The sequence below is a fragment of the Mycetomoellerius zeteki genome, unplaced genomic scaffold (genome assembly GCF_001594055.1).
Source record: "Mycetomoellerius zeteki isolate Tzet28-1 unplaced genomic scaffold, Tzet1.0 scaffold58, whole genome shotgun sequence".
NCBI classification, from domain to species: domain Eukaryota; kingdom Metazoa; phylum Arthropoda; class Insecta; order Hymenoptera; family Formicidae; genus Mycetomoellerius; species Mycetomoellerius zeteki.
The window spans coordinates 742027-769647 of record NW_017257588.1 but is presented as its reverse complement, the minus strand read 5'-3'; the positions used below and the strand labels follow the sequence as shown (position 1 = coordinate 769647).

The 27621-nt window shown below is 32.7% G+C and overlaps 1 protein-coding gene across 10 annotated transcripts in view; it reads left to right on the top strand.

The window, feature by feature from the left end:
- Positions 1-27621, top strand: part of LOC108728144 (Inositol 1,4,5,-trisphosphate receptor) — a 52012-nt gene that overhangs the window by 10008 nt on the left and 14383 nt on the right. For 4 of the 10 annotated variants that reach the window (XM_018456540.1, XM_018456541.1, XM_018456543.1 and 1 more), the window contains exons 2-17: positions 4337-4527; positions 18826-18896; positions 19423-19538; positions 19828-19914; positions 21753-22247; positions 22433-22571; positions 22739-22950; positions 23067-23405; positions 23486-23632; positions 24657-24958; positions 25021-25135; positions 26212-26387; positions 26472-26627; positions 26700-26850; positions 26938-27085; positions 27582-27605. In XM_018456540.1, coding sequence (XP_018312042.1) covers positions 4430-4527; positions 18826-18896; positions 19423-19538; positions 19828-19914; positions 21753-22247; positions 22433-22571; positions 22739-22950; positions 23067-23405; positions 23486-23632; positions 24657-24958; positions 25021-25135; positions 26212-26387; positions 26472-26627; positions 26700-26850; positions 26938-27085; positions 27582-27605 — 2776 coding nt within the window. In that variant the 5' untranslated portion in view covers positions 4337-4429. Of the gene's footprint in view, positions 1-4336; positions 4528-18825; positions 18897-19422; positions 19539-19827; positions 19915-21752; positions 22248-22432; positions 22572-22738; positions 22951-23066; positions 23406-23485; positions 23633-24656; positions 24959-25020; positions 25136-26211; positions 26388-26471; positions 26628-26699; positions 26851-26937; positions 27086-27581; positions 27606-27621 lie in introns of those variants that run through there. The other 6 variants (XM_018456538.1, XM_018456544.1, XM_018456539.1 and 3 more) reach the window with 4 other exon arrangements.

Genomic DNA, 27621 nt, shown 5'->3' with positions numbered 1-27621 from the left:
AAACAAGCAATGGCATGTGGCATGATATTGGAGTTGAAGAGATTCTCGTGTATCACACGATACATGTAATATCATCTTGTGGCAGCTATCGTTTAAACAACATTTTTACATGCCTGCGTTGAAACGTTCATGATGACTTCTTTTTGCCGTATCTATAAAAAGAAATAGAATTACGTACTAAATAGCACACGTTTATAACGATGTGATGTTAAAATGAACTTTATCTATAAATAATATATGTGTATTAAGAAATTATATGTGTAATACATTATTATTACATTCAGTCATTTAATATCTGTTATCTTCCACTTAATTTTCCACGATTTAGCATTTTTGAGTTAGATTTATATCCGTAACTCTATTTATAAGCTAAATGAAGTTTGCATCATTTTTAGTAAATGTCTGACATAAAAAATAAATGTATTGCAAATTGTTTTTAAAAGCACACAATAATAACATTGTGCAAATAATATTATTTATTTAATATCGCTTATATGATAATTAATATTTTTAATATTATAGCGTTTAATGTGTAATTGAGTGATAATAAATCATAATATTATTATAATTCGAGTGAGATAATCTCACATTTTTACAATAAAAAATATTAATTTTAATTGTAGCGTTTATAAAATATTTAAAAACAGTGTTATTTATTAAAACATGTTTCTAAGATCTTCATATACTTTTGCGCAAAACTAATTTTACTGACTTCATTTCGCTGCAGTTTATGATATACTCTCGGAATAATAATTTCTAGGATGTATATTTATATGTTGGTATATTCGAACTTATTTACATAAATTAATTTCTTTTGCGTAAAGGTTGGTTGGTAAAATATTAATATAAATTAATAATTCAATAAAAAGACAGGAGTTTACTCGCGCTTTGAGATTTGAGAATTATATAAATAATTACGTGTCTCACAACGAAAGAATTTTCTTGGCATATAGGTAATGTGATGCTAATTACTTCTCTTCGGATTACCAAATTTATTAATTTTCTTATTGAAGCTCGTAAAAAGAGAAAGAGACACGCTTTATTCTTTCATGTGGTTTTTTTTATGAATGAGATCCAAAAATAGCACGTTGTACATACGTATGAATGAGGTAACGTATGTTGATACCTACATAAAGGCAGTATGATATTTGGTAGTTTTGTAGATGAAATGATTTTAGAAGAAATAAACATATTGTGTGCCGTATTTTAAATGTGGTGATTTCTATCAACTATTTTGCAGTTAAGAAAGAAGCGCGTTTATGTACTTTTCCACTGTAGATTAACTTTAGTCTCGATTTAGTTTAACTTGAAAGACTGTAGTAGAGCCATGCTGGATCTATTATGCTAATATACAACTAATAGTGATGTGGAACAAATAACACAGCTTTTCAATAACGCTGTGGCCAGGAAATCAAGATTCTTGATTCGAAACATTTCAGAGTAAAGTATGATTAAAATATCAAACATGTATATGTACAAGGGTTTCTAATGAGGATGACCGTTAAACAAATTGACAATGTAATAGGATTAGCTCAAGAAAATTGCGACTGTTTATTGTAATTTTTATGTATATATACCATTGAAGACGATCATATTAAAATGATCGAAACTTTTGGAAATTAATTATTTTGATTACCTAATAATGTTGTATATTAGCATAATAAATCCAGCGTGGCTCTGCAAGTCCCAATCTTTCAAGTTGAATTATATTTCAATTATATTCATTTAGAGTCTTGTTATAAATTCTCAATTTGTCGATTTAATTTACTATTTTGTTTTAATCCTTACAACTAAAAATAGATAAAAGTTAAACTAAGTTATATATATAAACCGAGATTGAAGTTCTACATTGGTATAAAAATAGACATTAGTCGAACATAGATGTGAAAGAATGTATTCGATATATTTCACTTTCTGGAAACATTAGTATAATTATTCTTTATACCTATAATCAACGTGAAGATAAGAGCGATATCTAATTTGAATATTTAATTAGATTAGATTATCAACTACAATAACTATCAATTATTATTGAGCTTTTAAAATTTATTATGTTCTTTGTTTGCTTCTCGTGAAATCTAGATTGTACTTTCGTGTCAAATGGTCGTGTCAAATGGTTGTTAGTATCAGGACTCGTTTTATCGATTTCTTCTGTAAAAGTGAACCTGACCTGACCAACGGTTGTGCCCACGGTTATGGTTGTTTATGTGAACGCGAAGGTTAAGGGTCAGTTTAATTTAAAGAGTAGAGCTCGGACAAAGTCTGCCTCTGTTCGAGGATACTCGATTAAAGCAAATCAATTTATCGGAAAGTCATATCGCGATTTCTCAATAGATTATTTCTAGATGATTGCACGGTCGATATGATTTCATATTTTCTCTCTATGCAACACGCAACACGGTATCTTATCTTTTGTTGTGGATGAAACAAGAGGATTTGAACTTTCAGATAATTTAATTCAATACTTGTAGCCACACGGAAGCCGCTATTAGAATCTTTATATTTAGTATGGTATGACACGATTTCGATTTATTACGCATTTAATATAAAGCTCGTATTTATACTACATAGATGACATATTTAATGTATTTGATATATTGAACATCTTTAAATATTGTCTATGAACAGGAATGTATGTGCGAAGGAAATTATCACGATCATAGCGACATTTATAGCAGGAAACAAATAGCTTCTAATTGCCCCGCGTAACAAACTTCGAACAATGTTTCATGCAATTGAGATTGTTATGTGGAATTGCTGTTCGCATCTACGAGAGAGGAAAAATCTCACGACCCGGTTAATAGATCCAGCGTCGTCTCGGATCTATTAAATAGATAACTTCATCTAGCAATTTACAATGGCACCATTGAGCAATTAAGTCTCGTTCGCCGGTTGCGCCTATACGTCGCAGTGTGCATACCATAGTTTTGTGTTCAGAATAATTTCTTTTTAGTAATAGTCTGCTTTATAATATTTAACAAATCAGAATTTTCTGATTGAATTTATTATAATTCTTTAGTTGAGATAATCAGAATTTTGATTTATATGATTAGAATTTTCTGGTTCGTTCATTTTCAATCAGAAATTTTTCTCAATGTAGTAATACTTATTTGACATTACATTTGTAAATTCAATCTCTTATCTCGCAAGCTGAACATTTTCGCGTTGTTTACATCGTTAATCATTAAATGTATCGGCATGAAATTCACGAGTAGATATTTATTGAAAGAAAAATATTCTGTGCGACATTTTCCTTTTAAGGAATATTTATTCGTGAATTTTATGTCGACGCAATAATGATTAATGGTGCAACGTGAAAGTGTTCAACTTACGAGATAAGAGATTCGATTTACAAATGTAATGTTAAGCGAGCATTAGAAAAACATTTAGACGTCCTATTTATAGAGCGTACTTAACCATGTTTGTTGTTGTATTTTTGGAATTCGCATTACTCGTAACGAAGAAGAAGTCTCATTCTTGTATATTGTTCTTCGAACTGTATATGCGTTTCTGGAGCAAACAATGGCAGAATGTACGTTCATACAAAAATATATCTTTCGGGCATGCAATCGGAGAATTTGCCAAATCACTTTTTCGCTTACGAAAAGAATATCAGATTATAAGAAATATCAAATGAACCGACATATTTTTTAACCAATATTATTATTATAGGAGTATCTATAAGTAATGTCTTTTTTTCAAATTGAATAAATGTTGCCACCTTGTTTATGGATGTAATTTATTGTTACATAGCTTATATACTAATTATTGACATTTATTGTGAAATTTCCAAAGAATTAGAGTATACTGTCAAGAATGGAAGGCCAAAGTGTAAGGTGCATATTAGACATTTGATGCTTTACGAGTTTCTAAAGGTTAACAATGCTACTTACCACAAGTGCAATTATTTATGTTTATCGTAGTGCCTTGGATATCAAAATGTAATAACATTGGTTTAAAAAATTTAGAAACGATGATTTCGATCTTCTTGATTGACCAAAATCTGGAATATATATAATATAACATAAATTTATATTTTAATATTTGTAATACAATTTTTCAAATTTACATGAAATTTATAGACAATTCTCTACAATTTCAGAAAAGATTAAAATAATATCATTAATTTAACATTTAAGATTCCGTTGCTCTTTCAGTTATTAGATATTATTTTGCAAAATGAAAAGAAAAAAATATTTTCCACGTAATCTCATATGTATTCTTTTCTCGTATAACATATCGAGTAATCCGATTGAAAGCTATTTCGATCACACGTGTGTAGGTTTATATTATCAATTCTCTTCAATTTTCCCTAATTATTTATTTCTCTCCTCAGGTGTAGCCATGAATGATTCACTCGGCTAAAGCAGCCAGCACGGGAGTTTCTCCGATTTCGAGGCACCGAGAGAGACTCTAAGAATCAATCGAGATGGGTGAGCTTCTAGGATCTGCGAGTTTTCTTCACCTCGGCGACATTGTTAGCCTCTACGCCGAGGGAAATGTGTCTGGGTTTCTTTCCACATTGGGGTAAGTGAGAGATGAAAAAAAAATAGAATTTCTAACTAAGGGAATTAGATATTTTAGAAATAACGTTCGTGAGCTATCATTTAATCGCGCTGCAACGCGACAATTTTTAGCCATGATTTCCTACGAGTATTTTCATATTTCTTTGCATGAGAAAACGACGGCAAAAACTTTTGTTTGATGTTTACTTCTTTGAGAAGAGAGGCCAAACATACGTTTACGTATACATACAGGAAAACATCAAAGAAAGACCGTGACCGGTTGCAGCGAATCGTACGCAATCGATGATAACGTTTCAGAAGAACTCTTTTCTTTTTTTTAAGTTAAAAAAGAGTTTTAATTAAAAATATGCGTTTCATGTGGCATATGATGGATGAAATGGAATCGTTGGCGCAATTCATCGTATTATACCTTAAATAGCGGAATATTATAAAAATTAATTTAACTTTTAGTATAGTTTTTTACAGAATTTTTTCTACTCGAAATTTAATCTTTTTTTGTACGTAAACATAAAAATTCGTTTACGCATTATTATTATATGCAGAAATGTATTAAATTAATTGAACTTAAAGTTCTTTTTATAATCACATTATCAAATAACAGGAATTGTATTACGTTTTTTGATACGTAGTTTCATGTGCACCAGTATATCTCAATAATTCATCAGCATCAAGCAGCTTCAAAAGATAGACATCTTGTAGAATTTCGATCTTATTTACATTCCAAGCACAACGAGCTGCTGACCTTAGATATTTATCTGTTCGGACTGTTGCATCCTCTGTTCGAGGTATCTATCGAACCGACTTATCATTTCCGTGATTCTCTGTATCACTTTGTGGTTTCAAGCACACTAGCTCTACGTTGAAAGTTATGGTCGAAGTTTCTTAAGTCTTAACGTGGTGTTCAGTATGTATTAATACTGAAATTTACTAAGAATATTGAGGAAATATTAAGAATTATTATCGTTGAATATCGACATTTTATGTTGTGAAAATTAACGTTTTCTAATAACATGACATCTTTTATACAAATAATAATTTTTGTAAAGAATATGTGAAGATTTTTTAAGACTAACATAATATAATGAAAAAAACATAACATAACATAAAACAAGAAATAAAATACAACATGATGGAAGAAAAAAATAGGAGAATAAAATTTATCCTCTTTTGATGAAATAATGATTTAATTACATAATGTTATCATGCATTAGTATCTTTAAAATGATCATTGTTTTATATTATAGACACTTGATAATGCTAGTATTATTGCTACTATTGATTGAAAACAACAATATCGTACGATTATGTTAGACACTTTATGCTTATGTAATTTTGCATGCAAATTCTAACAAAGTTCGTAGTAAATCGTATCAAAATGTTTTTTTTCTCACGCAACAAGTGCTACACAGAAGAGATTGTATTCGTTTACACCTGTTTATTTGTCATGCACTGCTTCAGGAAGCTGCGCACTTATATGTATGTGTTACATGTTCTAGTCAGCTCATATATTAACTGAAGAAAACTTTACTTCCAGATGTGTAAATATTTCTGTCCCAGATTTCTTCTTATATTAAAAAACATAATAGTTAAAAATAATGTAGTCAAGAAAAATTATAATTATTTTAAGAAAATTGTTTTGATGTCGGAGCATTATGGAAGAACTTTGCATTATTAAAGAATTTTACTGTATACATTGGCATACCGGCGATTGTGATTTTTAATTAATTTAACTGAACTGCAGCTTAACATAATTAATCCGACTTATTGCAATCTACTTAAGGCTGAAAATTGGAAAAATATTGAAACAAATATTGATTCGCTATAAAATTTTAACAAGAAAAACGTTGATTCGAATTGTACTTGTTTGTTCGTAGCTTAAGCTTGCAATTTCGTATACGTAACACTAAAAAAATTCTTCTTTTGCACATTTATGCACTCTCTAAATTTCTTGGAGTGAAATCTCATTCCAAAAGAGTTAAAATACTGCCATTATTGAAAAAGAATGAAAAATTTGCACTCTTTAATAAGAGTAGATTTTCACTATTTTTTCACTCTTTTGAGATTCCACTCCAAAAGAAAAGAATCTCACTCTTTGTTTTGGAGTGAATCTCCAGAAGTGTGAAATCTCATTCCAAAAAATAGTGGCAGTATTTTAACTCTTGAAGTGAGATTTCATTCCAAGAAATTTAGAGAGCATGAAACGATTTTATGAAAATTTATAAGGGGAGGGAAAGTGTATTTAATATAATATTTTTGATGAGAAATCGCCTGGTCCTTTCAAGTTTATTTCCATATCGTGCGAGTCAATTACAGTTTGACACCTTTGACGTCCAACCTGCTCGCCAGTGATTTTATGGAAATTCATAACGTTAACTGTATGTATCGCGTGCAGAAGTTTCGTCTTACTCGCTGAGAGGCCGGTGTCTAAGGGTGTAAAGTTTCTTCCGCATTTACACTTGAGAGAACGGCGTTAAAGCGAGAGCCATGCGAAGGTTCCACGTCAATATGAGTTCTACAGGCAAGGCGTATTATTAAATTCGCACCTGCGTATAAGGCCTCGCGATCGATGAGCAATTATTTCACCCGACTTTAGCAGCGTCGTCGTGGATGTGTATTACCCGCGCACTGATGAACCTGACGAGCCGACGTCACATGGACGCCGGGTAATAAGGTGGGATCGCTCTTTGTATAATCCCCGACGTCGTCGTCGAGCCCGCGTACTCAACTGCGCAGATTTCCCTCAAAAGGGTACGCGACGCGGCATTAAAATACCTTCGAGCCGATATTCTCATCTTGCCCTGATTACGAACCGGATAAAATAAACAGACGGTGAGCGTGGGGGGAGGGGGGGAGGGATACTCGACGGCTGTAATGAACGTTGATTTTTGCATGGATTACTGCTAATATGAATATAACGACCGCCGCCGGCGGAATAGCGCAATTCGCGCGATCTTTTTTCTCTTTTGTTGACGGCTATTTACGAGATTGGTTTAAAAGTGTTCCGGAAAATTGTTTTTTTTACCAGCTAAAAAAGTGATTTTGCATATAACGTTTAGCAAACATTTGTATAGTCGAAGTATTTTAGTTTGACCGACGCGTACTGGTTGGCCATGAAAGCAGCGAGCTGGTTTAACTATAGCGTTTTAAAACGATACTAAACACGATGCTTTTATCCGTTAGAGTATATGCAAATATCCGATAATAAACATCTTCTATATAGAAATGACCATCGTTAAAAATATAAGCGAGCATGATATTTCTCTTCATACTCCCTGATTCATATATTTGTTGTGATTTCCACGTAAACTGAAAGATACATAAATCATAATATCTGGTATTTAATTAGTCTGCATTTTCGTCGCTTCAGATTTATCTAGATTAATGATGCGTAATCTGCAGGTCGTATGCAGGGTTGACAAAGACTAATGTTTCTTTTTTTTTAAGAATAAAACGGTATGTTTTTTCTTTTTAATATTTCAAATATGCTTTAAACAGTATTATAAAAAAACCATGTTTAAGACGTATTAAAAACAACAATTTAACATGTTTTAAACTGTTTAAAACATGTTTTTTACCAACTCTGATCGCATGCGATCCACCTAATAAATTTTTTTTGCGAGCCGCCGGTTCATAGCCGAAAATATAAAATTACATTTTCTATTTTGTGCAAACAAAATAAATATTATATGTTTCGAAAGATTTTACCTATTTTTAAAAATGGTCTCTTGAAAATGACCCTTAAAAAAATTACGCATCACTGATCTAGAAGAAGTTTGCGTAACGGTGTAATTGTATGCACAGCTGAAACGGGTCGGCCACGTGTCTAATGCGGAGGATGCGTGATCGATTTTTCTGGGCGTATGTTTACGCGGTCATGCAATCCATGCAATAGACCTTTGACCCATCTGAGACGCGGCTTTTATTTCTTTCCTTTTCTTTCATTTTTGTTGTTGTCGAACGTTATTCATAAGCGCTTATTCGGAGAAGATGTCTCCTTGAATGATAATTCCACGAACGTCTCTCTTTGTTCGCAAAGATTGAGTAAAAGATAAATAGATCGAGTGAATATATGACAGATAATAGACGATATCAATATTGCAAATCCAAGTATGTAATAAATGTTTTCATATATGTGTACTCTCTAAAACTTTTAGAATCTCATTCTAAAATTTCACTCTTAAAGATTGAAAATTGAGTCTTTTTTAAGCCTGATTCAGTTTTCACTCTTTAAAGTGAAATTCCATTCTAAAGAATTTAGAGAGCAAGTGATTTTTTTCCGCGTAAAAATAACATTATTATACGTTTAAATGTATAAATTCATTTTTATATGCAGTGTGTTATTTTTATACGAAAAAATCACATGTGAAGGCACTTATTACACACTTGTATTTGCATTGAAATTAACACATTGAGTGATAGCCATCGGTGGTTGGCATCTGACTTTTCAGTGGTTTTGATAAAAATCGGTGAAATTTTTTTAATATCTGTAAAAAAAAGTTATTTATAATATAAAATTTTAAATAACATAAATAGTTAGATAACAACGTAAAATATAAAATATATAATTCAACACACTACATTCATAAAAATATATTCTTATTTAATCATGTTTTTTTTTATCATTGTATGCTCATGATAATAAAAAGTTCTATTATATCCTACACGATAAAACATACAAAACTCACTAGTCAGATGTGTGTTAAACCGTAATCACACTAGCAATTACGCGATTGTGATTGGCGATTACTTTTCAATCAGAGCAAAGCAGTCATCGATTGCTAATTGATTGAAAAATAATCGTCAATTACAATCGCGCAATCGCTAATGTGATTACCATTTTAACGATCATTGTATCAATAGCAATTGAGGAAAGAGCGAGCGCGCTACCATTTAGATTTTAATTTAGCTTGTAGATTTGAAGCAATATGTAAGATCACGCTGACGTTACATAAAAATTTAAGTATTCGAGAATGGCGTAAGGAAACGAATGACGAAAAAGGGGGAAAGGAAGGAGAGACACCTTTTTAATAATGGATCACGTACGAAACCGTCGCGTGTTCTCTCGAAACCATGAGTGTATATTTTCGGATGCGTAACAGACAGGACTCGTTCGTCGTTCACGAGTTCTCGTAACTTGTGGCTGTTTTGCGTGGATTTTTAGAAGCTCGTACTTTACCGTCGTTTGATGCTGTGAAACACTCGTGGTAAAATATTCTCTTGACGATCCACGGAAGGAGTAGCAGAGATGCATCCATTAAGCGCGTTTCAACATTATATCGCGGAAATAGGTCGCACACGTTTTCGCCCAAATTGCTAGACATGCGCTTTCATGAATGAATACCGTGTTTAAGATCGCAGTGATCTTATCGGTTTTGTGTCTAGGAGTGAATTTGGAATATCGCTCTCTGATTTTCTCTCGTTAAACATCTGCACAAAAGTGGACGAGATCAAATCGAAAATATCGATTTCGTATTTATTCTTGTGCAATCAAAAAAAATTTTATCAGTTTTATAGAGTATATTGTTAAAATCCCTCACGATTTATATTATCTGAAAATAATATCGTCTAACATTTATAAGTAGTAAACCTACATTGCAAAAAATCATCGCATTTTATAGAAATATTTGTAAAAATAAAAATCATTTTTGTTTCGACTTAGATTTTTTATTTTACATACAAATCTTTATTGAATGTTTTATCTATTTTTCCTTTAATTTATTATGAAAATATTCATTATTTTGATATTCATTATTTTGATTACTCGACTTATTTAAAAAAAAAAAAAGAAAAATCTCTTCGGGCTCGTATCGTTTTATTTTGCTTTTTAGTTAGATAACATCGACATCAAAACTTGTTTATACGCTACAACGTTTTAATAGTATTTTCATTGATCGCGGTTGTTTCCTTAAACGCTTAGAATTACCGCGAGTACGCACGCAAGGATCGCGAATGCAAACATGCGACAAGGGACGCTTTGCGTGCCGCCTTTCATTTTCCTAATTATTGCGTTCCGTTACAACGTGATGTGAATACCAAATCGATCGAGATGAGAGAGCGTGAGTTTCGGTACCGGCAGTGATGCACGTTAATGAAAGAGCGTCTAATTTGTGTACTCAATAAATGCATCGGCACGTGAAATCATTGATAATGAATGTCGCGGTTATCCGCGGCGCGCATCCGTTTTATTCCGAGGATTTAACGACAATGATGATGGGACTATTTCCAGAAGCACGATTATAGCCGTGATGAGATTGCCCTTATTCTCTGGCGAGCAGGTCGGAATCTCGTTAAATCTTCGCATTATGTTACACGCCTCAGCTGATATACGTCGTAGAATTTTTAAATTATTATAATATTCTCGAAACTTTGTTGAGATGATTCTCTAAAAAACAATTATGTTTTATTATATTCTTAATTCGATACTAGATCTTTTTTGTGCTTTCATTATGTTGTAATCTTAAAGATAGGAAGTGACTAACTTCTTTCCGCGAAATCGCGCTCTATGATAAGACTTCTATTTATCTTGTCTGTTTCTCAGTTACTGACTTTTGTTTAATTGTTATTTTTTTCTAAAATTTTTTTAAATTGAATTAATCTTTATTTTTTCGATATTAAAACGCGTCATTTATATTTTATTTGATTATGATTATTTTAAGAAAGAATTGCTTATTGACCTTTAGATAACAGGGGTCTATTTTTCAATCGTACAGTTTTTCCTTGAGTAAGATTTGTTACAATTCATTATTTCATTGTATTATTTGCTTCAAAATATGATAATGTTTCAACGCTACTATAATGGCTTTCCTGTTCTGTAAAGGTTAAATGAAGATTCGTCTGGAAGCTCAGTTCTTAATAATTCATAATGAATGAATCTTCAATTCGTTGTACTGTAATCTTGTTTGTATTCTGTTCGTATCGTTGCCTACATGAAGTTTGATTGAGAAGAAAAGTGTTTCTCAACTTTGCTGCGTCTCGTATAATAATAAGTTCGAAGTGTCACGGATCGTAGTGGCTTTAGAGAACGAAACTTTGTGCAGAGAAGCACGGTTGAATTTCTCATAAATCACCCAAGTTGGCACGTGGCCGTGGGTTGTAATAATTTAAAGATTAGTAGTTTGCGCGCGATCAATGTGTCATCCGCGATCAAAACTCGTAAAGATGACATTCGCGAGCTGATAGTGTCACGTCGACACACGCAACATACACACTTAAAATTTTATATATAATATTTAAGGATCGATGAGACCGTAAATCTTGTAAACTTTTACGAATCACTGGCATTTAGCCATCGTTAATAAATCGTCAAATATAGCCTGTGCAAGTTATGCAAGATCAATTTCTAAAGATGACCCTCGCGAGTTTACATCGTCGTTTCCATGCATTTCAACTGTTTCATACTCGGTAGAATCATAGACGTAATAAACACAGATTGCACTGAGAAAAAAAAATCTTAATTTCAAAGAAATATTTCTTTGCTCGTATTCAAACAAATTATTATTTTGGATCAATGTAAATTTCTTTGAAATTAAAATATACTTTTTAAAGTAAAAAAAGTATCTTAATTTCAAAGAAATTTTCATTGATCCAAAGTAATAATTTGTTTGAAAATATGAGCAAAGAAATATTTTTTTTAATTTAAGATATTTTTTCTCAGTGTGTGCATTCCCTGAGCTTAGCATGTGTGTTTCGTTAAAAAGAATAGAACATATCAGCATCTCGTCTTTAATTCGATACTTTAGAAAGAGAAAGAGCTATACGCTACATTGTTACATATCAAAGGTAACCCAATCCCTTGAGTTAAATAACACACACACACACATTTTGTTATTTTTAACTTCCATGTATCAAAATGTAAATTAATCCATTTTTGTATTTAGTTTCAAAGTAAACAACATCTATATTAACGTATGTTTCACTTAATTAGCAAATGTAAATAAAAGTATAAACAAACATGAATGATGCAAGTAATAAATTACATTATAAATAATATAAATGATAAATATAAATGATAAATTTGGATTAAATTTAATATATTTTCTAAAATTAAGTTATAATTCCATTGTTTTAATCAAATTACCAACATATTAAATAGGAGCAGTGGCGAACAGAAATAATTACAAATAACTCAAATTCGAGTATAATTTGAAATTATGAATTGAAGAGTGTATTAGGTACCTCTTTCTTTCTAAATAGTGACAATTTCATAAGAATGCAGTCTATTCTTATTAAATTTATAGGTAGAATCAAGTTCTTTTTATATATTATGCTTTTTGTGTATCGCCAGTAAATAATAATCCATAAAATAATTCCGAGATATTAGTTGCTCAACGCATTGTGGCTGTCACGCCCGATTTTGTAATGATCATTAATTCGTATTGTCACTTCAACGCCTAAACCAGTTTGTTCCAGAAGTCGTTATGATTATGCCTTTTGACGTGTGAGCGCGCCATAAATCAGCGTCGCACCACCGGTATAATAATTCCGCGATGCTGTACGCGTGTAATATGACCGTTGCTCGACATGAGCGGTATTTACATTTATTCACAATGCCGACATTTAGCGGTATTATGTTGTTTCGTATGCACATTTGTTACGAGCCGACGGCTCGCTACTAGTACAATAATTTCGTATATTGTTCAGGCAAGAGAAGATCGTGGTGCGTGATAAAACGAGATTCACGAATTGTTACTAATACTTGTAAGAATCGCGCTGTTTCACAGTACAATTATTATACATCACAGACCACCCTTACAGAAATTTAATGCTGGCCAATACTGAAAGACGATAATTAATTACTTATTTTAAATATTAAAAACACTGTTGCTCAGTACTTGTAGTACTCCAAATAAGTATAAATTAATTACTGCCTTTTAGTATAAATTAACTAATATTAAATCGGCCAATATTAGAGTTTGTAAGGCGTTGCCGAAATATAATAATCTCGTGGCATTGTGTATGCCAGAGAAGCAACGCGCAATATTAATTCGTGGCATCCGTGGAATTTACTCAATTTCACGAAATTGATACAGGTCGAATGCAGATAACGTAATACGCGATTTGTGTATTATACGTTGCAGGCGATTTCGACGTTGTTGACAGAACAACTAATTACCGTTTCTCTCATGATGTAACATCTCCGATCCCACGTGCACCTGTCACTCGCGTTGGTCGCGGTGACAGTCGATGCGGTAACTTGCCGCGGATGAAAGGGCTGTTAATTAATGCTCGCGCGAGCGATGTTGTGATGGTTGTAAAAACACCGGCGAAGTTAGGCGCGAAAATAATTATTTGCGAACTCGTCTCGTAAATTGCGAGTTTAATTTTCCGAGCGTAAGGTGTTTTCATCGAGCAGCAGGTGGCGCGTATATATTTTGGGTCCTGTCGCCCGATCTTGCTTCTTCCTCAGCTTTATGCAAGTATTTTAACGTTGTTGTATCGGATACTGATACTCACGTATTATTATGCATTATTATGCGCGTGCTATAAATAAATAATATTTAAACGATGAGCTATTTGTGCGTTATTTGATGTTTTTGTAATCGATGTTCGAAGCCAAAAATACAAGCGAGGGATCCTGTTCATACAATAGCGTTTGCCGAAAAAATAGATTAAATATGACTTTAACGGTCATAACGTCGCTTGACATCGTTGAGTCAAAATGTTACATACATGTGTATCATGGCTTATATTTTATTAAATATAACTTTTATTAAATATAACTTTGTTAATTGTGTGTTCCTACCGTCGTCTACATTACATCATTGAGATAATATGAGATTGTAGAATTGCGAAAAGTGAGATTTGATCTCTTTGATAGTTTTACATATGGACCGCATTTTATGAATACAACTAATTTTTCACTGGACAATATAATTTAACCGAATTTTCTGATAATGTATGTAAGAGTGTTTGTTATTTTACATTGAAAATGACCCGATCGGTGACGAAACGTTTGAATATTGTATATATACGTTTATTAAAGATCTTATATTATAATTGGCTCGTTGCCCTTCTTTTATTTATTGTCTTATTATAGTGTCTCTAGCCAGAATCTGGCACCATTGCCCCCTATACCGGGGGCATCCTCCTTATCTTGATAACATTCGATGACTTCATTTGCACAGCTTGTGCACACTGATTATTCAATTGCCACAAGCATATGGGATTTATAGTTTTAATGCCAATTTCGAACGGCGGATTTTTCGAATGTTTCTGTGGGCAAGGATACTCTCGGAAGGTTGCCGGCCTTTTCCGAGAGGAGACACGAGCGTAAATATTTTGGTTCCTACCGGGATCGAACCCGGGATCTCTGGCACGAGAAACCAGTGCACTATCTGTCATACCACGCTCGTGCTCTTCATTGTCGCTTCGGAATCACGATGATAAAGATATTTATTAATGGCTTAAGAGCAGATTTATTAATTCTCGTGCTATATAATTTGCGGTTTATAATTTAGTGTATCTTCCGATTGTATGCAAACGCACGTAATTATTTATAGACGTAAATTGGTTGTATTACGCATATATATTTATTCATGGTAGAAACCCAAATTACCGAAATTATAGGCACCAATTTTACTCATTTGAATATGTGATTGGAAATTTATTAATAATAAATGAATCATGAATAATCAATCGCAAATACGTTTTCTGTTATTTTAACGTACCGATTTTAATATTAATTACATTGGATTTTCGAGGGATGCTATTGCTCATTTCGCACCTGCGAGCAATTATGCGTTTAAATCTACGGAATTTTCATTTTTTTTAAATATTCATTGACGATTTTAACGATATTTTGAATTAAAAATGCGGGAACGTCGCATGCATCTCGCCTAAAGAATTTATATATTTTTATATTTGCAATTTTGTGCACGCCCGAGTTGCTCGTCTTCCGCTTCATTTCTGATACTTCAACAACAAACACAGCAACAACAACGTGACAACGGCGATTCTCTTGTAATCCCAGCTGCGCTCGATGCAGAGTAGCAACGGTGACACGGCGTCGCTAGAAATAACAATATCGGATTTTGTACATGTATATGTATGTGTGTTATCCTATAGTCGTCATAGCGCTTTCTGATCTAAATAATATTCCGAGTTATATGCCCGCTTTGGAAGCCGCATCTCGTCTGCTGGAACCGGTCATTTTCTTTTTTTAACTCTTTTTGCTCTCGTGCCACGTTCAAATATTATTCTTCCATTGAAATAATTACGACGTCTCTTGCAGCTTTGTTTTCAGCGGCTTTGTCACTCGCGCAGACGTTGTTAAATCGCGCTACGATATTTCAAGGCTGATGAGTATTTCCACGTGGTATATTAATATTCGCGATATTGCGGTTACAAATAAATTTCTTGAAGAAGATGGTAAAGAAGAAGCAAGGAAACTGTTAACATTTTTATGTTGTGTACAAAATTTGTGATATAGACATTTGCATATATCATTTGCTACAACAATGACTGACAACTCAAATGCAAAATTTTTCAGAAAGAACATTTGAATGTTTTGAATTATTAAAATTTTATAATATCTATTGATTTCGAAATGCAATTTTGATATAATAACCGTAGAATTTATAAAGGTATGTCTTTTAAAGTATGATTTTTTTTTCTTTATATTTCCATTCTTTTCCTGAAAGCAATTCAAAATCATTTTTTAGTCATGTCATTGTTGTAGGAAATTAGCGATATGTCACGTAACGATTAAAATATCTAAATTTAAATCGTTTCTAAATTATTGTTCATTCAAAGTTCATTTTAAAAGATCTTTACAGATATTTAAGATCTTTAAGATATAAAATAATAACACTTTTTTAAAAATTAATTTTTCCGTTAATATCGTATTTGCCGTCGCAATTCACTTTCGAAACTCCGCTTATTTTCAAGAATTCTGAGGAGAGAATGATTTTACCCGTAAAAGTTTAAAAAAACATTTCAGATATCTCGCGCTGGATAACTTTGACCCGTTACGTAAGACGAAGCAAATTCGTTTTTTATTCACCGCGACGGCTTCAGAAACGTAAAGCGACATTAATCATGAAAGCGTAAAGCGCTGCCGTTAATCACGCTAAGTACACACGTATTTGCGGCCATGTGCCATAGACAGGTACGACGATGCACGGGAGTTCTCTCCCTGTGTTTGCACACCAAATGGATGGAGGTTCTTCGGTGTGCTCCGACTTTATCGTACAATTCATCTATTGTTTCGGCAGCTCCGCTGTCAGGAGGTCGCCCAAAGTGCTCTATTATCCGACACGTTCCCTTCAATGCGAAAACAATCGATAAATCGTCGACTGTGCACAGCGGACGTGAAAATCAGTTACAATTAATTGAAGCAGTCTCGCGAGAAGCAGTCACCCATGCAATTATTTTTGTTGTAAACGAATTTAAAGTTGTGAATACCCTTTGAAATTTTACCGCGAGCGAGCTTTGTGCTTGAAATCTTTATACTGTTTATTAGATTTGCTTATTAATTTTGCTGTAAAGGCGAGTAGAGAAAGAATGTATAACGCTATTTGCATCATGCTAGTGCTTTCCACGAAAATGAAATTGATATTGAAATTTGTTTACCGTTTTTTGAAAGAATAGACAATTTATATATTTTATTAACTTCTGTTTATTTATGTGATTTTACGAGAGAATTATATTCTTTTTAAATTTATAATTTATACGCGTTACATCTGCCTCTTTTATGAAAATGTCAAGGATTATCCGATGTAAGGTATTTCTCTTGTGTAGATTGTGGATTTAGATGAGATGTGAATTGTGAATAACATTCCCGTCGCCTTCAATTCGCGAGGAGCTTTGCTGGGAGAAACCTAATCGCAATCTTGTTAGCAAGTTAGAGAAGCTTATATTTATACATACTCAGTAGCGGTTAACAAACAACATTTTCAATGGTTGTCAGAAAAAGGTAATTAATTTTAAAACGCAGTTTTCAGACAGATGGTCGAGGAAAAATGCGGTTGGACGACTTACGAATGTTAATACTAATCAATTAATGCGAATGTATACAGCGCGATAAGGATCATGATTTATATTGAAAATACATCTTGATACGACTTACAATAAGTATTTAATTAATAAAATGTTAATCGATGTGATATTTAGCCCGTTATCTTAATTATTAGCTTCCATATAAACCCAGATAAGCTAGCGATGATATCTCGATTTGTACTCGAGATTGAGTCGCAATCCGAGCATGTGATAGTTGCAAGCTACGCTTCATGCTGTTATTTCTCGGCGACGTCGTATACTTTACATTTCTGTGTAAATTTAATGCATGCTTAACTCGGCAACGTTTCTAATTATTCACCTTGAATTCTTGCGCGATTATATTATGCAAGATGTGGGATCATTCTACGTCCTATTAATGCGAGATAGCTGGATCAATAGTTCGCTTGGTGTCTGCCGAGTTGCGATCGCACCTTTGTCACTGCAAAGTGACGTCACATTCTACTTCGACATTTCTATTGTAAACTTTTTTCCCGCGGAATGCTACACAAAATCGCATACGTAATACATGTAGCGTACAATATAAAAAAATTGCAGAATTCGCCAACAATGATGATCGTGGAGTGCTTAGTTTTTATGCAACAATTACGATAAAATTTTACGATCGTGACAGATAAAAACAGAGAGTAATAGAAAAAATACACGTGGATTTTTTTGTTTGTATTTTAAGTGTCTACATTTTTTATAGCAGCACAAATATTGCTTTTATAGTAATTCTTCGCACATGATTACGTACGGTATAAAAGCCTCTTTCTCTCTCTCTCTCTCTCTCTCTCTCTCTCTCTCTCCCTCCCCCGTTTTTACGCAATGCTTTAAAGCTGCCACTGCTGCCAGGCGCAAGACAAGCCTCAATATCGACCTATAGGTCGCTATTTCGCTCCACCTGGACCACATTTATTTAACGATGGCTCGCCCGCAATGTCGATATTGCATAGTTGTAAAGCCGGAGGTGTGGCTATATTATGTCCGCTCCACGCTGGAACTTCATGTATTATCAGTGTTACGTGACATATAATATGCTAGTGTGATATGATTAGACTAGTCACTGCAAAAAAAGAAAAAGCGCAAAGTTAATGCGTAATAAATATTCAAAGAATATATTTTCTATTATGATATGTAGTACACTCGTATACTAATAATAGTTTTGCTTTTCGAAAGAAGACAGACTTGTGTACGTACTTTATTCTTTGATAAACGAGCGATTTTATGAAATTATTTACTTATTGTTTTAAAACGATTAATATATTATATTGCATATTTGTTAGTTCGACAATACTATTTTCAGACTGGTTGACGACAGGTGTGTAGTATGTCCCGAAGCTGGAGACTTATCGAATCCACCGAAGAAATTCAGAGGTAATTCAAATTTTTGAAATGTTTTTGTCTTTGCTTTTTGATCGATTCTTTATTTTTAATTATTAATGGCATCTTTTTTAATATCTAATTTTTTTAAACATTTTATTTCACGAAAATTTAAGCAGACGATGTTAAGAATGTATTAAAAATGTGTAATAAAATAAAAAAATTACAAATTTTTCTATATTATATTTGAAAGTAATATGAAAGTTTTTTTGCTAGCGATTTAGAATCTTTTTTTTAGATAAAAAAATTATTTCAATAAAAAACAGATTAAGATAAAATGAGAAAATTTTCATAAACTATAAAATTGTATTGTTAAATATATATACATTAAATATTGACCTTATTGAACTGTTTCATGTATACTTATGTATACATCTATATTTATATGTATAACATTCATTTTTATACGGAAAGTATAAATTTCCAATTCCCATAATTTTTTTGAAGAGATTATACATCTGATACATCCGTAAAACAAACCCGAGAAATGTATCGAGCTCTAACGAAATATATTTTTTAGATTGTCTCTTCAAAATATGTCCCATGAATCGGTACTCCGCCCAAAAGCAATTCTGGAAGGCAGCAAAACAGAGTGCGAGTTCGGGTACAGATGCTATCTTGCTGAAAAGACTTCACGTAAGACTTGCGGAAAATGCTATACTGTTTAATTAATTTACAATTAATTAAAGAAATTACAGGAAAAACTCACTTGTACATATTTTTCTTACATATTCTAAAACTAGAAATGGTACATTTGTTAACATGCGTTGCTCTGAAGAGTAATTAGATGCACGATAACACTATACAGAATATTTATAGACATATTCAATCAGTTCTTAATATTGTGACCTGTTTACTGATTATTTAATGGAATTTGTTATTATTTTCCTCGATTGCCATTTAATGGGATTTATCTTTCTCTCAGCATGCGGCTGAAATTGAGAAGAAGCAAAATGAGACTGAAAACAAGAAACTACTGGGCACAGTGGTTTCCTACGGTAATGTCATACAGGTAAGAAAATAAATCTTTTTTTGCAAGAAAAAAATCCCTTATAAGTGACATTATTTTATTAATGCATATCTTGAGCGCTTTATGCTTGACCGCATATTCTTATAACGTAAAGTGGCTATATATATGAATAATAATAGATTTATCAATATCGTTAGGGGAGCTTTCCTCTTAACACCTTCTTTTTTCGCAAAGCGATCATAAAAACTGTTTGATACATCCATTGTATTGACGTAGTTATCTGCCTTGTATAAGTATTTGCTAATTAACGAGATTTTCTTTCTCCGCGATATTGTTGTCATGTCAGAAAATAGAAGTGGCATTAAGTGGCGGAAGTCTGTAGCACTAACAAGAGACACCTGTCCGGCACCGATTTGATTCTCCGTGAAATGTGTTGCTAAACACAAAAATCTAAGAGAGACACGTATTTTTTTATACGTGCGCTAACTCATTTAAGGGGTGAACACCTCTTTGAAAAAAAAAACGGTATTTCTATTTCGAGTCGAATACCGTCGGAAGTAAAAAATGGAAAAAAATTTTTAAACAAAAGTTGTACGATTTCAAGAATACTTCAGTCTTGTGAAGAAAAAAAATTTTTTTAATTTTTTTATTAACAATTGTTAAACAAGTAGCAGTTTTTAGCGCACGTATAAAAAAATATGTGTCTCTCTCTTAGATTTTTGTGTTTAACAACATATTTTACGGAGAATCAAATCGGTGCCAGACAATTGAGTGACGTCCCTTGTAAGCAGAGAGAGAGTGTTGCGCTTAGATAATTAAAAATTATCTAGATATAGATAAGATAAATCATACAAAATGTATCTTAGATAAGATGAAGATGATTAATTTTACATTAATCTAGATAAAGGTAAGATAAAGCCATTTCTTCATCTATATAATTATCTAAATAATTTTATCTAGATAACGGAAAATGCTGCTTGTAAGTCTGTAGCAAGTAATTAAATTTTCGTTTCACGTTGTAATACATTGTTGCTAAAAAATATGAAAAGATAGCACTTTGACTATCGGCAGATGAGATAACATCATAGAATGAACGTTATGTTGTACTTGTGATGTATTGTAGATTATATCTTCGATCGCAGCAAAGGACTCCATTAGTTCAATTAATTTCTGCTATAATGTATTCTTCATCGAATTATCGATTCTCTTATCTTTCATACACCTCGTTGATGTATTACATATAAGTTAATTAATCATCTTTATTTTATATTATCTCGGTTTATACATTATACGTTGTATTGTACGTTGCAAAATTATCTATTTATTATAACTTTTTTAACTTGCAAAATAATTTATCATAACAAAATACAATTTTGTTCCAATTGTTCACCGCGAATGTTGTAAACGCAAACGTACGAGTATGCAATTAGCATACAAATTAATTTTATCGACATTGCGCTGTGTGCGCTTATAAATAAATTTACATTATATTTATACGCGTTGAATATAGAAAACTGTTAAATTTATAATACGTCAAATTATATATGTCAAATTATACCCAATTTTAGTTATTTGTCTAGATCACCACACTGCTCTTACTCAATGTCATTAATTTAATTAATTGTAAATGACGGAGTTAAACAATTTAATTCAAGAAATGTATTTGACTTAAATTTAATTTACTGGGTACATACATTAATATGAATGTTGTTTACTATGAAACTAAAAATTTAATTGCAGAAATGGATCGATATATATTTTGACATACATGGAAGTAAAAAATAACAAAACATTATTTAACTCAAAGAATTTTAAATTATCTTGCTCTTTTGATCTCTACCAGTGTACGAATATAATTATTTATGACTTATCTGTGGCAGTTATTGCATCTCAAGTCAAACAAATTCCTGACGGTCAACAAGAGGCTGCCGGCGTTGCTAGAAAAGAACGCGATGAGGGTTTACTTGGACGCGAATGGAAATGAGGGTTCGTGGTTTTACATAATGCCGTTCTACAAGCTGCGTAGCGACGGTGATAGTGTCGTCGTCGGTGACAAGGTGATCATGGAGCCGGTGAACGCGGGTCGTCAAGGTCTTCATGTAGCCGCCAATTACGAGTTGAGCGACAATCCCGGCTGCAAGGAAGTTAATGTTGTGAATTCGTCCACCTCCTGGAAGGTGACCCTCTTCATGGAGCATCGGGAGAACCAGGAGGAGATTCTCAAGGGCGGCGACGTGGTGCGGCTGTTTCACGCTGAGCAAGAAAAGTTTCTGACCATGGACGAATACAAGAAGAAGCAACACGTGTTTCTCAGGACGACGGGCAGAACCAGCGCTACCGCAGCTACCAGCAGCAAAGCCTTGTGGGAAGTCGAGGTGAGCTGATTTATTTTGTATAAATTTATTTATAAAGATGCTTTTTTATTTAACATGCAATATTCGAAATTGAGTTTTTGACATTTTATTATTCGAATTCTTATATTGCGTTTATACTGATTGCTTTTATAAGACATATCTTATTTTTATAAGTAAATGTTCTTTATTTATTTGTTAATGAATAGGTGGTGCAACACGATCCGTGTAGAGGCGGCGCCGGCCACTGGAATTCACTCTTCAGATTTAAACATCTAGCAACTGGCCAATATCTCGCCGCCGAGGTTGACACGGATGAACCACGAGAACCTGTGAAGGGAAAGCGTGGTGTGACATTTATAGATACTTTGAAATTAATATGTTAGAGTATACATTCAGTGTTTTAAATTAGAAAATGGTTGATTATGTATCATAACTTGTTCCATATAAAAATACTTACTGTTTGCGATTAATTAAGGACAAATCGATCGTTTATACATATGATGATTTAATAGATCCACCTGGACCGGTCTATAGATTAGTGTCGGTGCCGCACAGCAATGAGATTAGCTCATTGTTTGAATTAGATCCCACAACTTTAACACGGGGCGATAGTCTGGTTCCGCAATCGTCCTTTGTGAGATTACATCACATATGCACAAATACTTGGGTCCATTCAACAAGCGTACCGATCGATAAGGATGATGAGAAGCCTGTGATGTCGAAGGTATTGTAGCGTATTCTAGTGATTACATTATAATTTAAGCGTCAAATATTGTAAGTAAAATTTATATAAATTAAAGAAATATTAATTAAATTAGGGTGTTTTTAATTACTGGTTAGGTGGGTTGCGCGACTAGTAAAGAGGATAAAGAAGCATTTGCTTTGAGATCTGTGTCACCGGTTGAAGTGCGCGATTTAGATTTCGCAAATGACGCTTGTAAGGTCTTGACGGCAATGAACAGTAAGCTAGAAAAGGGCACGATCTCGCACAATGAGCGAAGAGCTGTTACCAGCTTACTGCAGGACATTGTATATTTTATTGCTGGATCAGAAAATGAACAGAATAAATCCGAAGCGTTAGAATTAGTCGTTACAAATGTGAAGGATGGTCCTGTGAGGGACCGTCAGAAATTATTGCGTGAACAGTACATTCTTGGCCAATTGTTCAAAATATTGCAGGTATGATAATTTTTAAGTAGACATTGATTGTGTAGAGATATCAGTGTGAAAGAGAATGTTTCACGACACTTTAATTACAGGCTCCATTCTTGGAATCTGCAGAGGGTGAGGGACCATTTCTTAGGATAGAGGAGCTTAACGATCCGAGACACGCGCCGTATAAGTACATGTTTCGTCTGTGTTACCGAATACTTAGACTTTCTCAGCAGGATTATAGAAAGAATCAGGTATTGCGATATTGTGCTTGATACAATAAAAAGTGATCCCAAAAAGGGGTCTTTTTCGCCCGTTTTTGGGCCCTCAATGTTTGAACTGTGTGCCAAATGATACCCTACAATGACATATTAATTACAAAGAAGTTTCAGGTTGAGGTGACAATTGTTATCATAGCTGGAGGGAGTGTTACGTATATTACGTCCATGCGAAAATCCGATTTTTTTACATTCAAAGCGTCATTTAGCCAAATATTTCATAGGCAGGTAAAGCGGACTAAACTGAGTCAAAAAGTCCTTTATCTGGAATTTTCGCAATAGTTAACAAGATATTAATTACTAAACATTGCCGAAAATTGATCTTCAATAATTTTTTATTCAAATACTATCAATTTTACAGAAAAACTGCAAGAGACAAAAATTGTTTATTTTCTTTTCATAGAGCTCTAAGAATTTTTCCAGAAAATTTTTCAGAATTTTTTAATACTGTATTTTCTCATGTTAGTAAAAATAAGAAAATGCAGTACTAAAAAGTTGATAAAAAATTATAAAAAAATTCTAAGAGCTCTATGAGAAGAAAATAAACATTTTTGTCTCTTGCAGTTTTTCTGTAAAATTAATAGCATTTAAGTAAAAAATTATTGAAGACTAATTTTTCTACAACTTTTAGTAATTAATATCTTGTTAATTATTGCGAAAATTACAAAATGGTAGAGGACTTTTCGACTCAGTTTAGTCCGCTCTATCTGCCCATGAAATATTTGGCGATTATTTTGGGATATTCGTATGATGATAATTCGATAATGGACTTTGATTCCACCTCCCCAGTTCTGAAAACAATTGTCACCTCAACTTGAAACTTCTCTGTGATTAACGTCTCATTATAAGGTACCATTGGATACAGAGTTCAGTCGCAAAATGGGCGATTTTTGGAGTCACTTTTTGAATGAATGAATGAATAAATAGATGAATGAATGATTACGATATATCGTAAATATATATTATTTAAGAAATATTTTTATATTTTTTTTCTATATAGGAATACATTGCTAAACATTTTGCATTTATGCAAAAACAAATCGGCTACGATATTCTAGCGGAAGATACCATTACCGCGCTTTTACATAACAACAGAAAGTTGTTGGAAAAACATATAACAGCTGCAGAAATAGAGACATTTGTGGGTCTCGTTAGAAAAAATATGCGTAATTGGCAATCGAGATTTTTGGATTACCTGTCAGATCTGTGTATCTCTAATAAGAAAGCAATAGCCGTGACACAAGAATTAATTTGTAAAAGCGTACTTAGTGAAAAGAACAAAGATATTCTGATAGGAACAAAGTAAGTATAATAAACAATACAAACAATATTAATTTTTTTCTGATACATTTTATTTGCTCCAGAATGGTGAAGACCCAGGTAGAAGTTGAAGATATCGATGAGAAGCAAGAAAACGCGGAACCAAAAATCACTGTTATAGAGGAATTTGAAGTTGTACTGGAATGGAATAGTGGAGCTGTTAGTAAGCTTAATATGGTTTATTAAGGAGGTTCGCCTGTTAGTCGAAAATCAACTTATAGAGATATTTTTTATATGATGAGACAAATACTGTACACAAATAATTTCACAATTTGAGCAATATTGACTATAGTTTTCTTGTAATGTTATTCTGAAATTGACCATTTTAAGCATATCGCCTTATAGGACACAGTCATTCCGAAAATAATCACCTATTTAATATATACTAAGCCATAATAACTTAGCATTTTGAAAAACTAGGATTTGGCAGATGAAATATCAACAATTGTGTACAAAAAAGTAAAATCGGACTATACCATATGGATTTAAAGCTTCATTGTCACAAAGTTTACCTTTACCTCACGGATCGCATTAGTAGTAAGAAACTTGGCAACGCCACAGTGCATATCTGATAGGAGCCGTCCATATATTACGTGAGCATAATTGGAGGAAGGGGGAGTCAGACATTCTTAGGAATGCTTACATGGGGGGGAGGGGGTCGCATATATTCTTACGTAGACTTTTTGTCTGAAATTTTTTCAATGCAATTATATTGTTCGTATAATAATATTGAAAGAATCGTGTAACTGCCTTGAAAATTTTTTTAGTCTTGGACATTGAGCGTGTGCAAAAATCTTACGTAATTATAGGGGGGGGGTCTCCGAAATCCTTACACTTACTTACATGGGGAAGGAGGGGGGGGGGTTTAAAAATGGCCAAAAATTTACTTACATAATATATGGATGATCCTATACGAAGCCAACTTCATAGAACCTAGAATCTCTGATGTGACTGCTTGTCACATCGCGAAGTGCAACGTTGCCAAATAAAAAAATACTACGACATTCCGAGTCGTTGACAATCTTATACATTTGTTAATATTCTATATACTAATAATTTACTAAGAATATAAATAGTATTCACATAAATAGTATTTACAGTTCATTACATTAATATTACATATGATATGGAATCGCTGTAATGATAATTTATTTCAATTGCATTTTTGACTCCAAAGTATTAGGCGAACCTCCTTAAAAGATGGTAATATGCAAATTAATATGATGTTTAAGCAGAAATCAATGTCTTTGAGCGAGTTGTCAAGAGGAGCGAAAATGGGAAACGTTCAAGACTCAGCAATATTAGACTATTACAGGCATCAATTAAATCTTTTTAGTAATATGTGCCTGAATAGACAGTATTTAGCACTAAATAATCTGTCATTACATTTGGACATTGATCTTATACTTAAGTAAGTTGTACATTTATTTTTAAAGTAAGGATTATTGTTAAATCATTTGACACATCTCAATTTGTATGATATTATCTTTTGTAGATGTATGGAAGATGAAACAGTGCCATATGAATTACGCGCATCATTTTGTCGATTAATGCTACATCTTCACGTAGATAGAGATCCGCAAGAACAAGTAACTCCCGTAAAATATGCTCGTCTTTGGTCAGAAATCCCATCTAAAATGAGCATAAACGAGTACGTAAAGAACTTAATAACTTGAATAGAAAACAAGAATATTAAAACTTTTGTTTTTTTTCGTAATTCTAGTTACGATACGAATAAAATGCCGGACCAAAATAAAGAGGCTGTTCGTACTAAATTCAGTTCAACAATCATGTTTGTTGAGGATTATCTGTGTAATGTTGTCGCGAAAATGTGGTCTTTTGGAGATCAAGAGCAAAATAAGCTTACATTTGAGGTACATACTTTTTCCTCCATCTCTACTTATCTCTTAAATATATAGTAAGCTATAATTAATTTGTTGCTTTTACATATTTCACTATAGGTTGTTAAATTAGCACGTGATCTAATTTACTTTGGATTCTACAGTTTTAATGATCTATTAAGTTTAACAAAGACATTACTTAGTATTTTGGATTGTGTGTCAGAGAATGAATCCACCGATGGGAAGATACCTACGGGGGATATTGATTGTAAGTTTATTTAATTCTATTACATCCATTTAGTGAGACATAATCAATGAATTATGTTCTATATCATTTATTGACAAATTTTTAATAAACCCCATAAATAATATTTAGTAGTGAAAACATCGATTCATTTATATATATATACCATTCGTGCGCATGGTAGTACTCTCATAATATAAAGTAAAATTTGATTTACTTTTTTACATTATATAATGCATTGGTGTATCACCGATATGATAAATTTTCCCTCCTATTCTTTCAATCATTTTCATGAGCAATTTTTACATTCTAGTTTCGCTTTCAGAAACTTGTATATAATATTCTTTTTTATAGTACTGTAATATATTAGTACTATATGTAATCCATGCTTCTCGCTTATATAAAATCTCTTTGATAATAAAGTTTACTCAACTATGTGTGGTAAATTACTTATAATATACATAGAATGGTAAATATGTTTAAAACTAATCAATTTACTCTTGTAAATATTTTACCACAGCTGATACGGATTCTGAGGAGGCAGGTAATATCCTATTAGA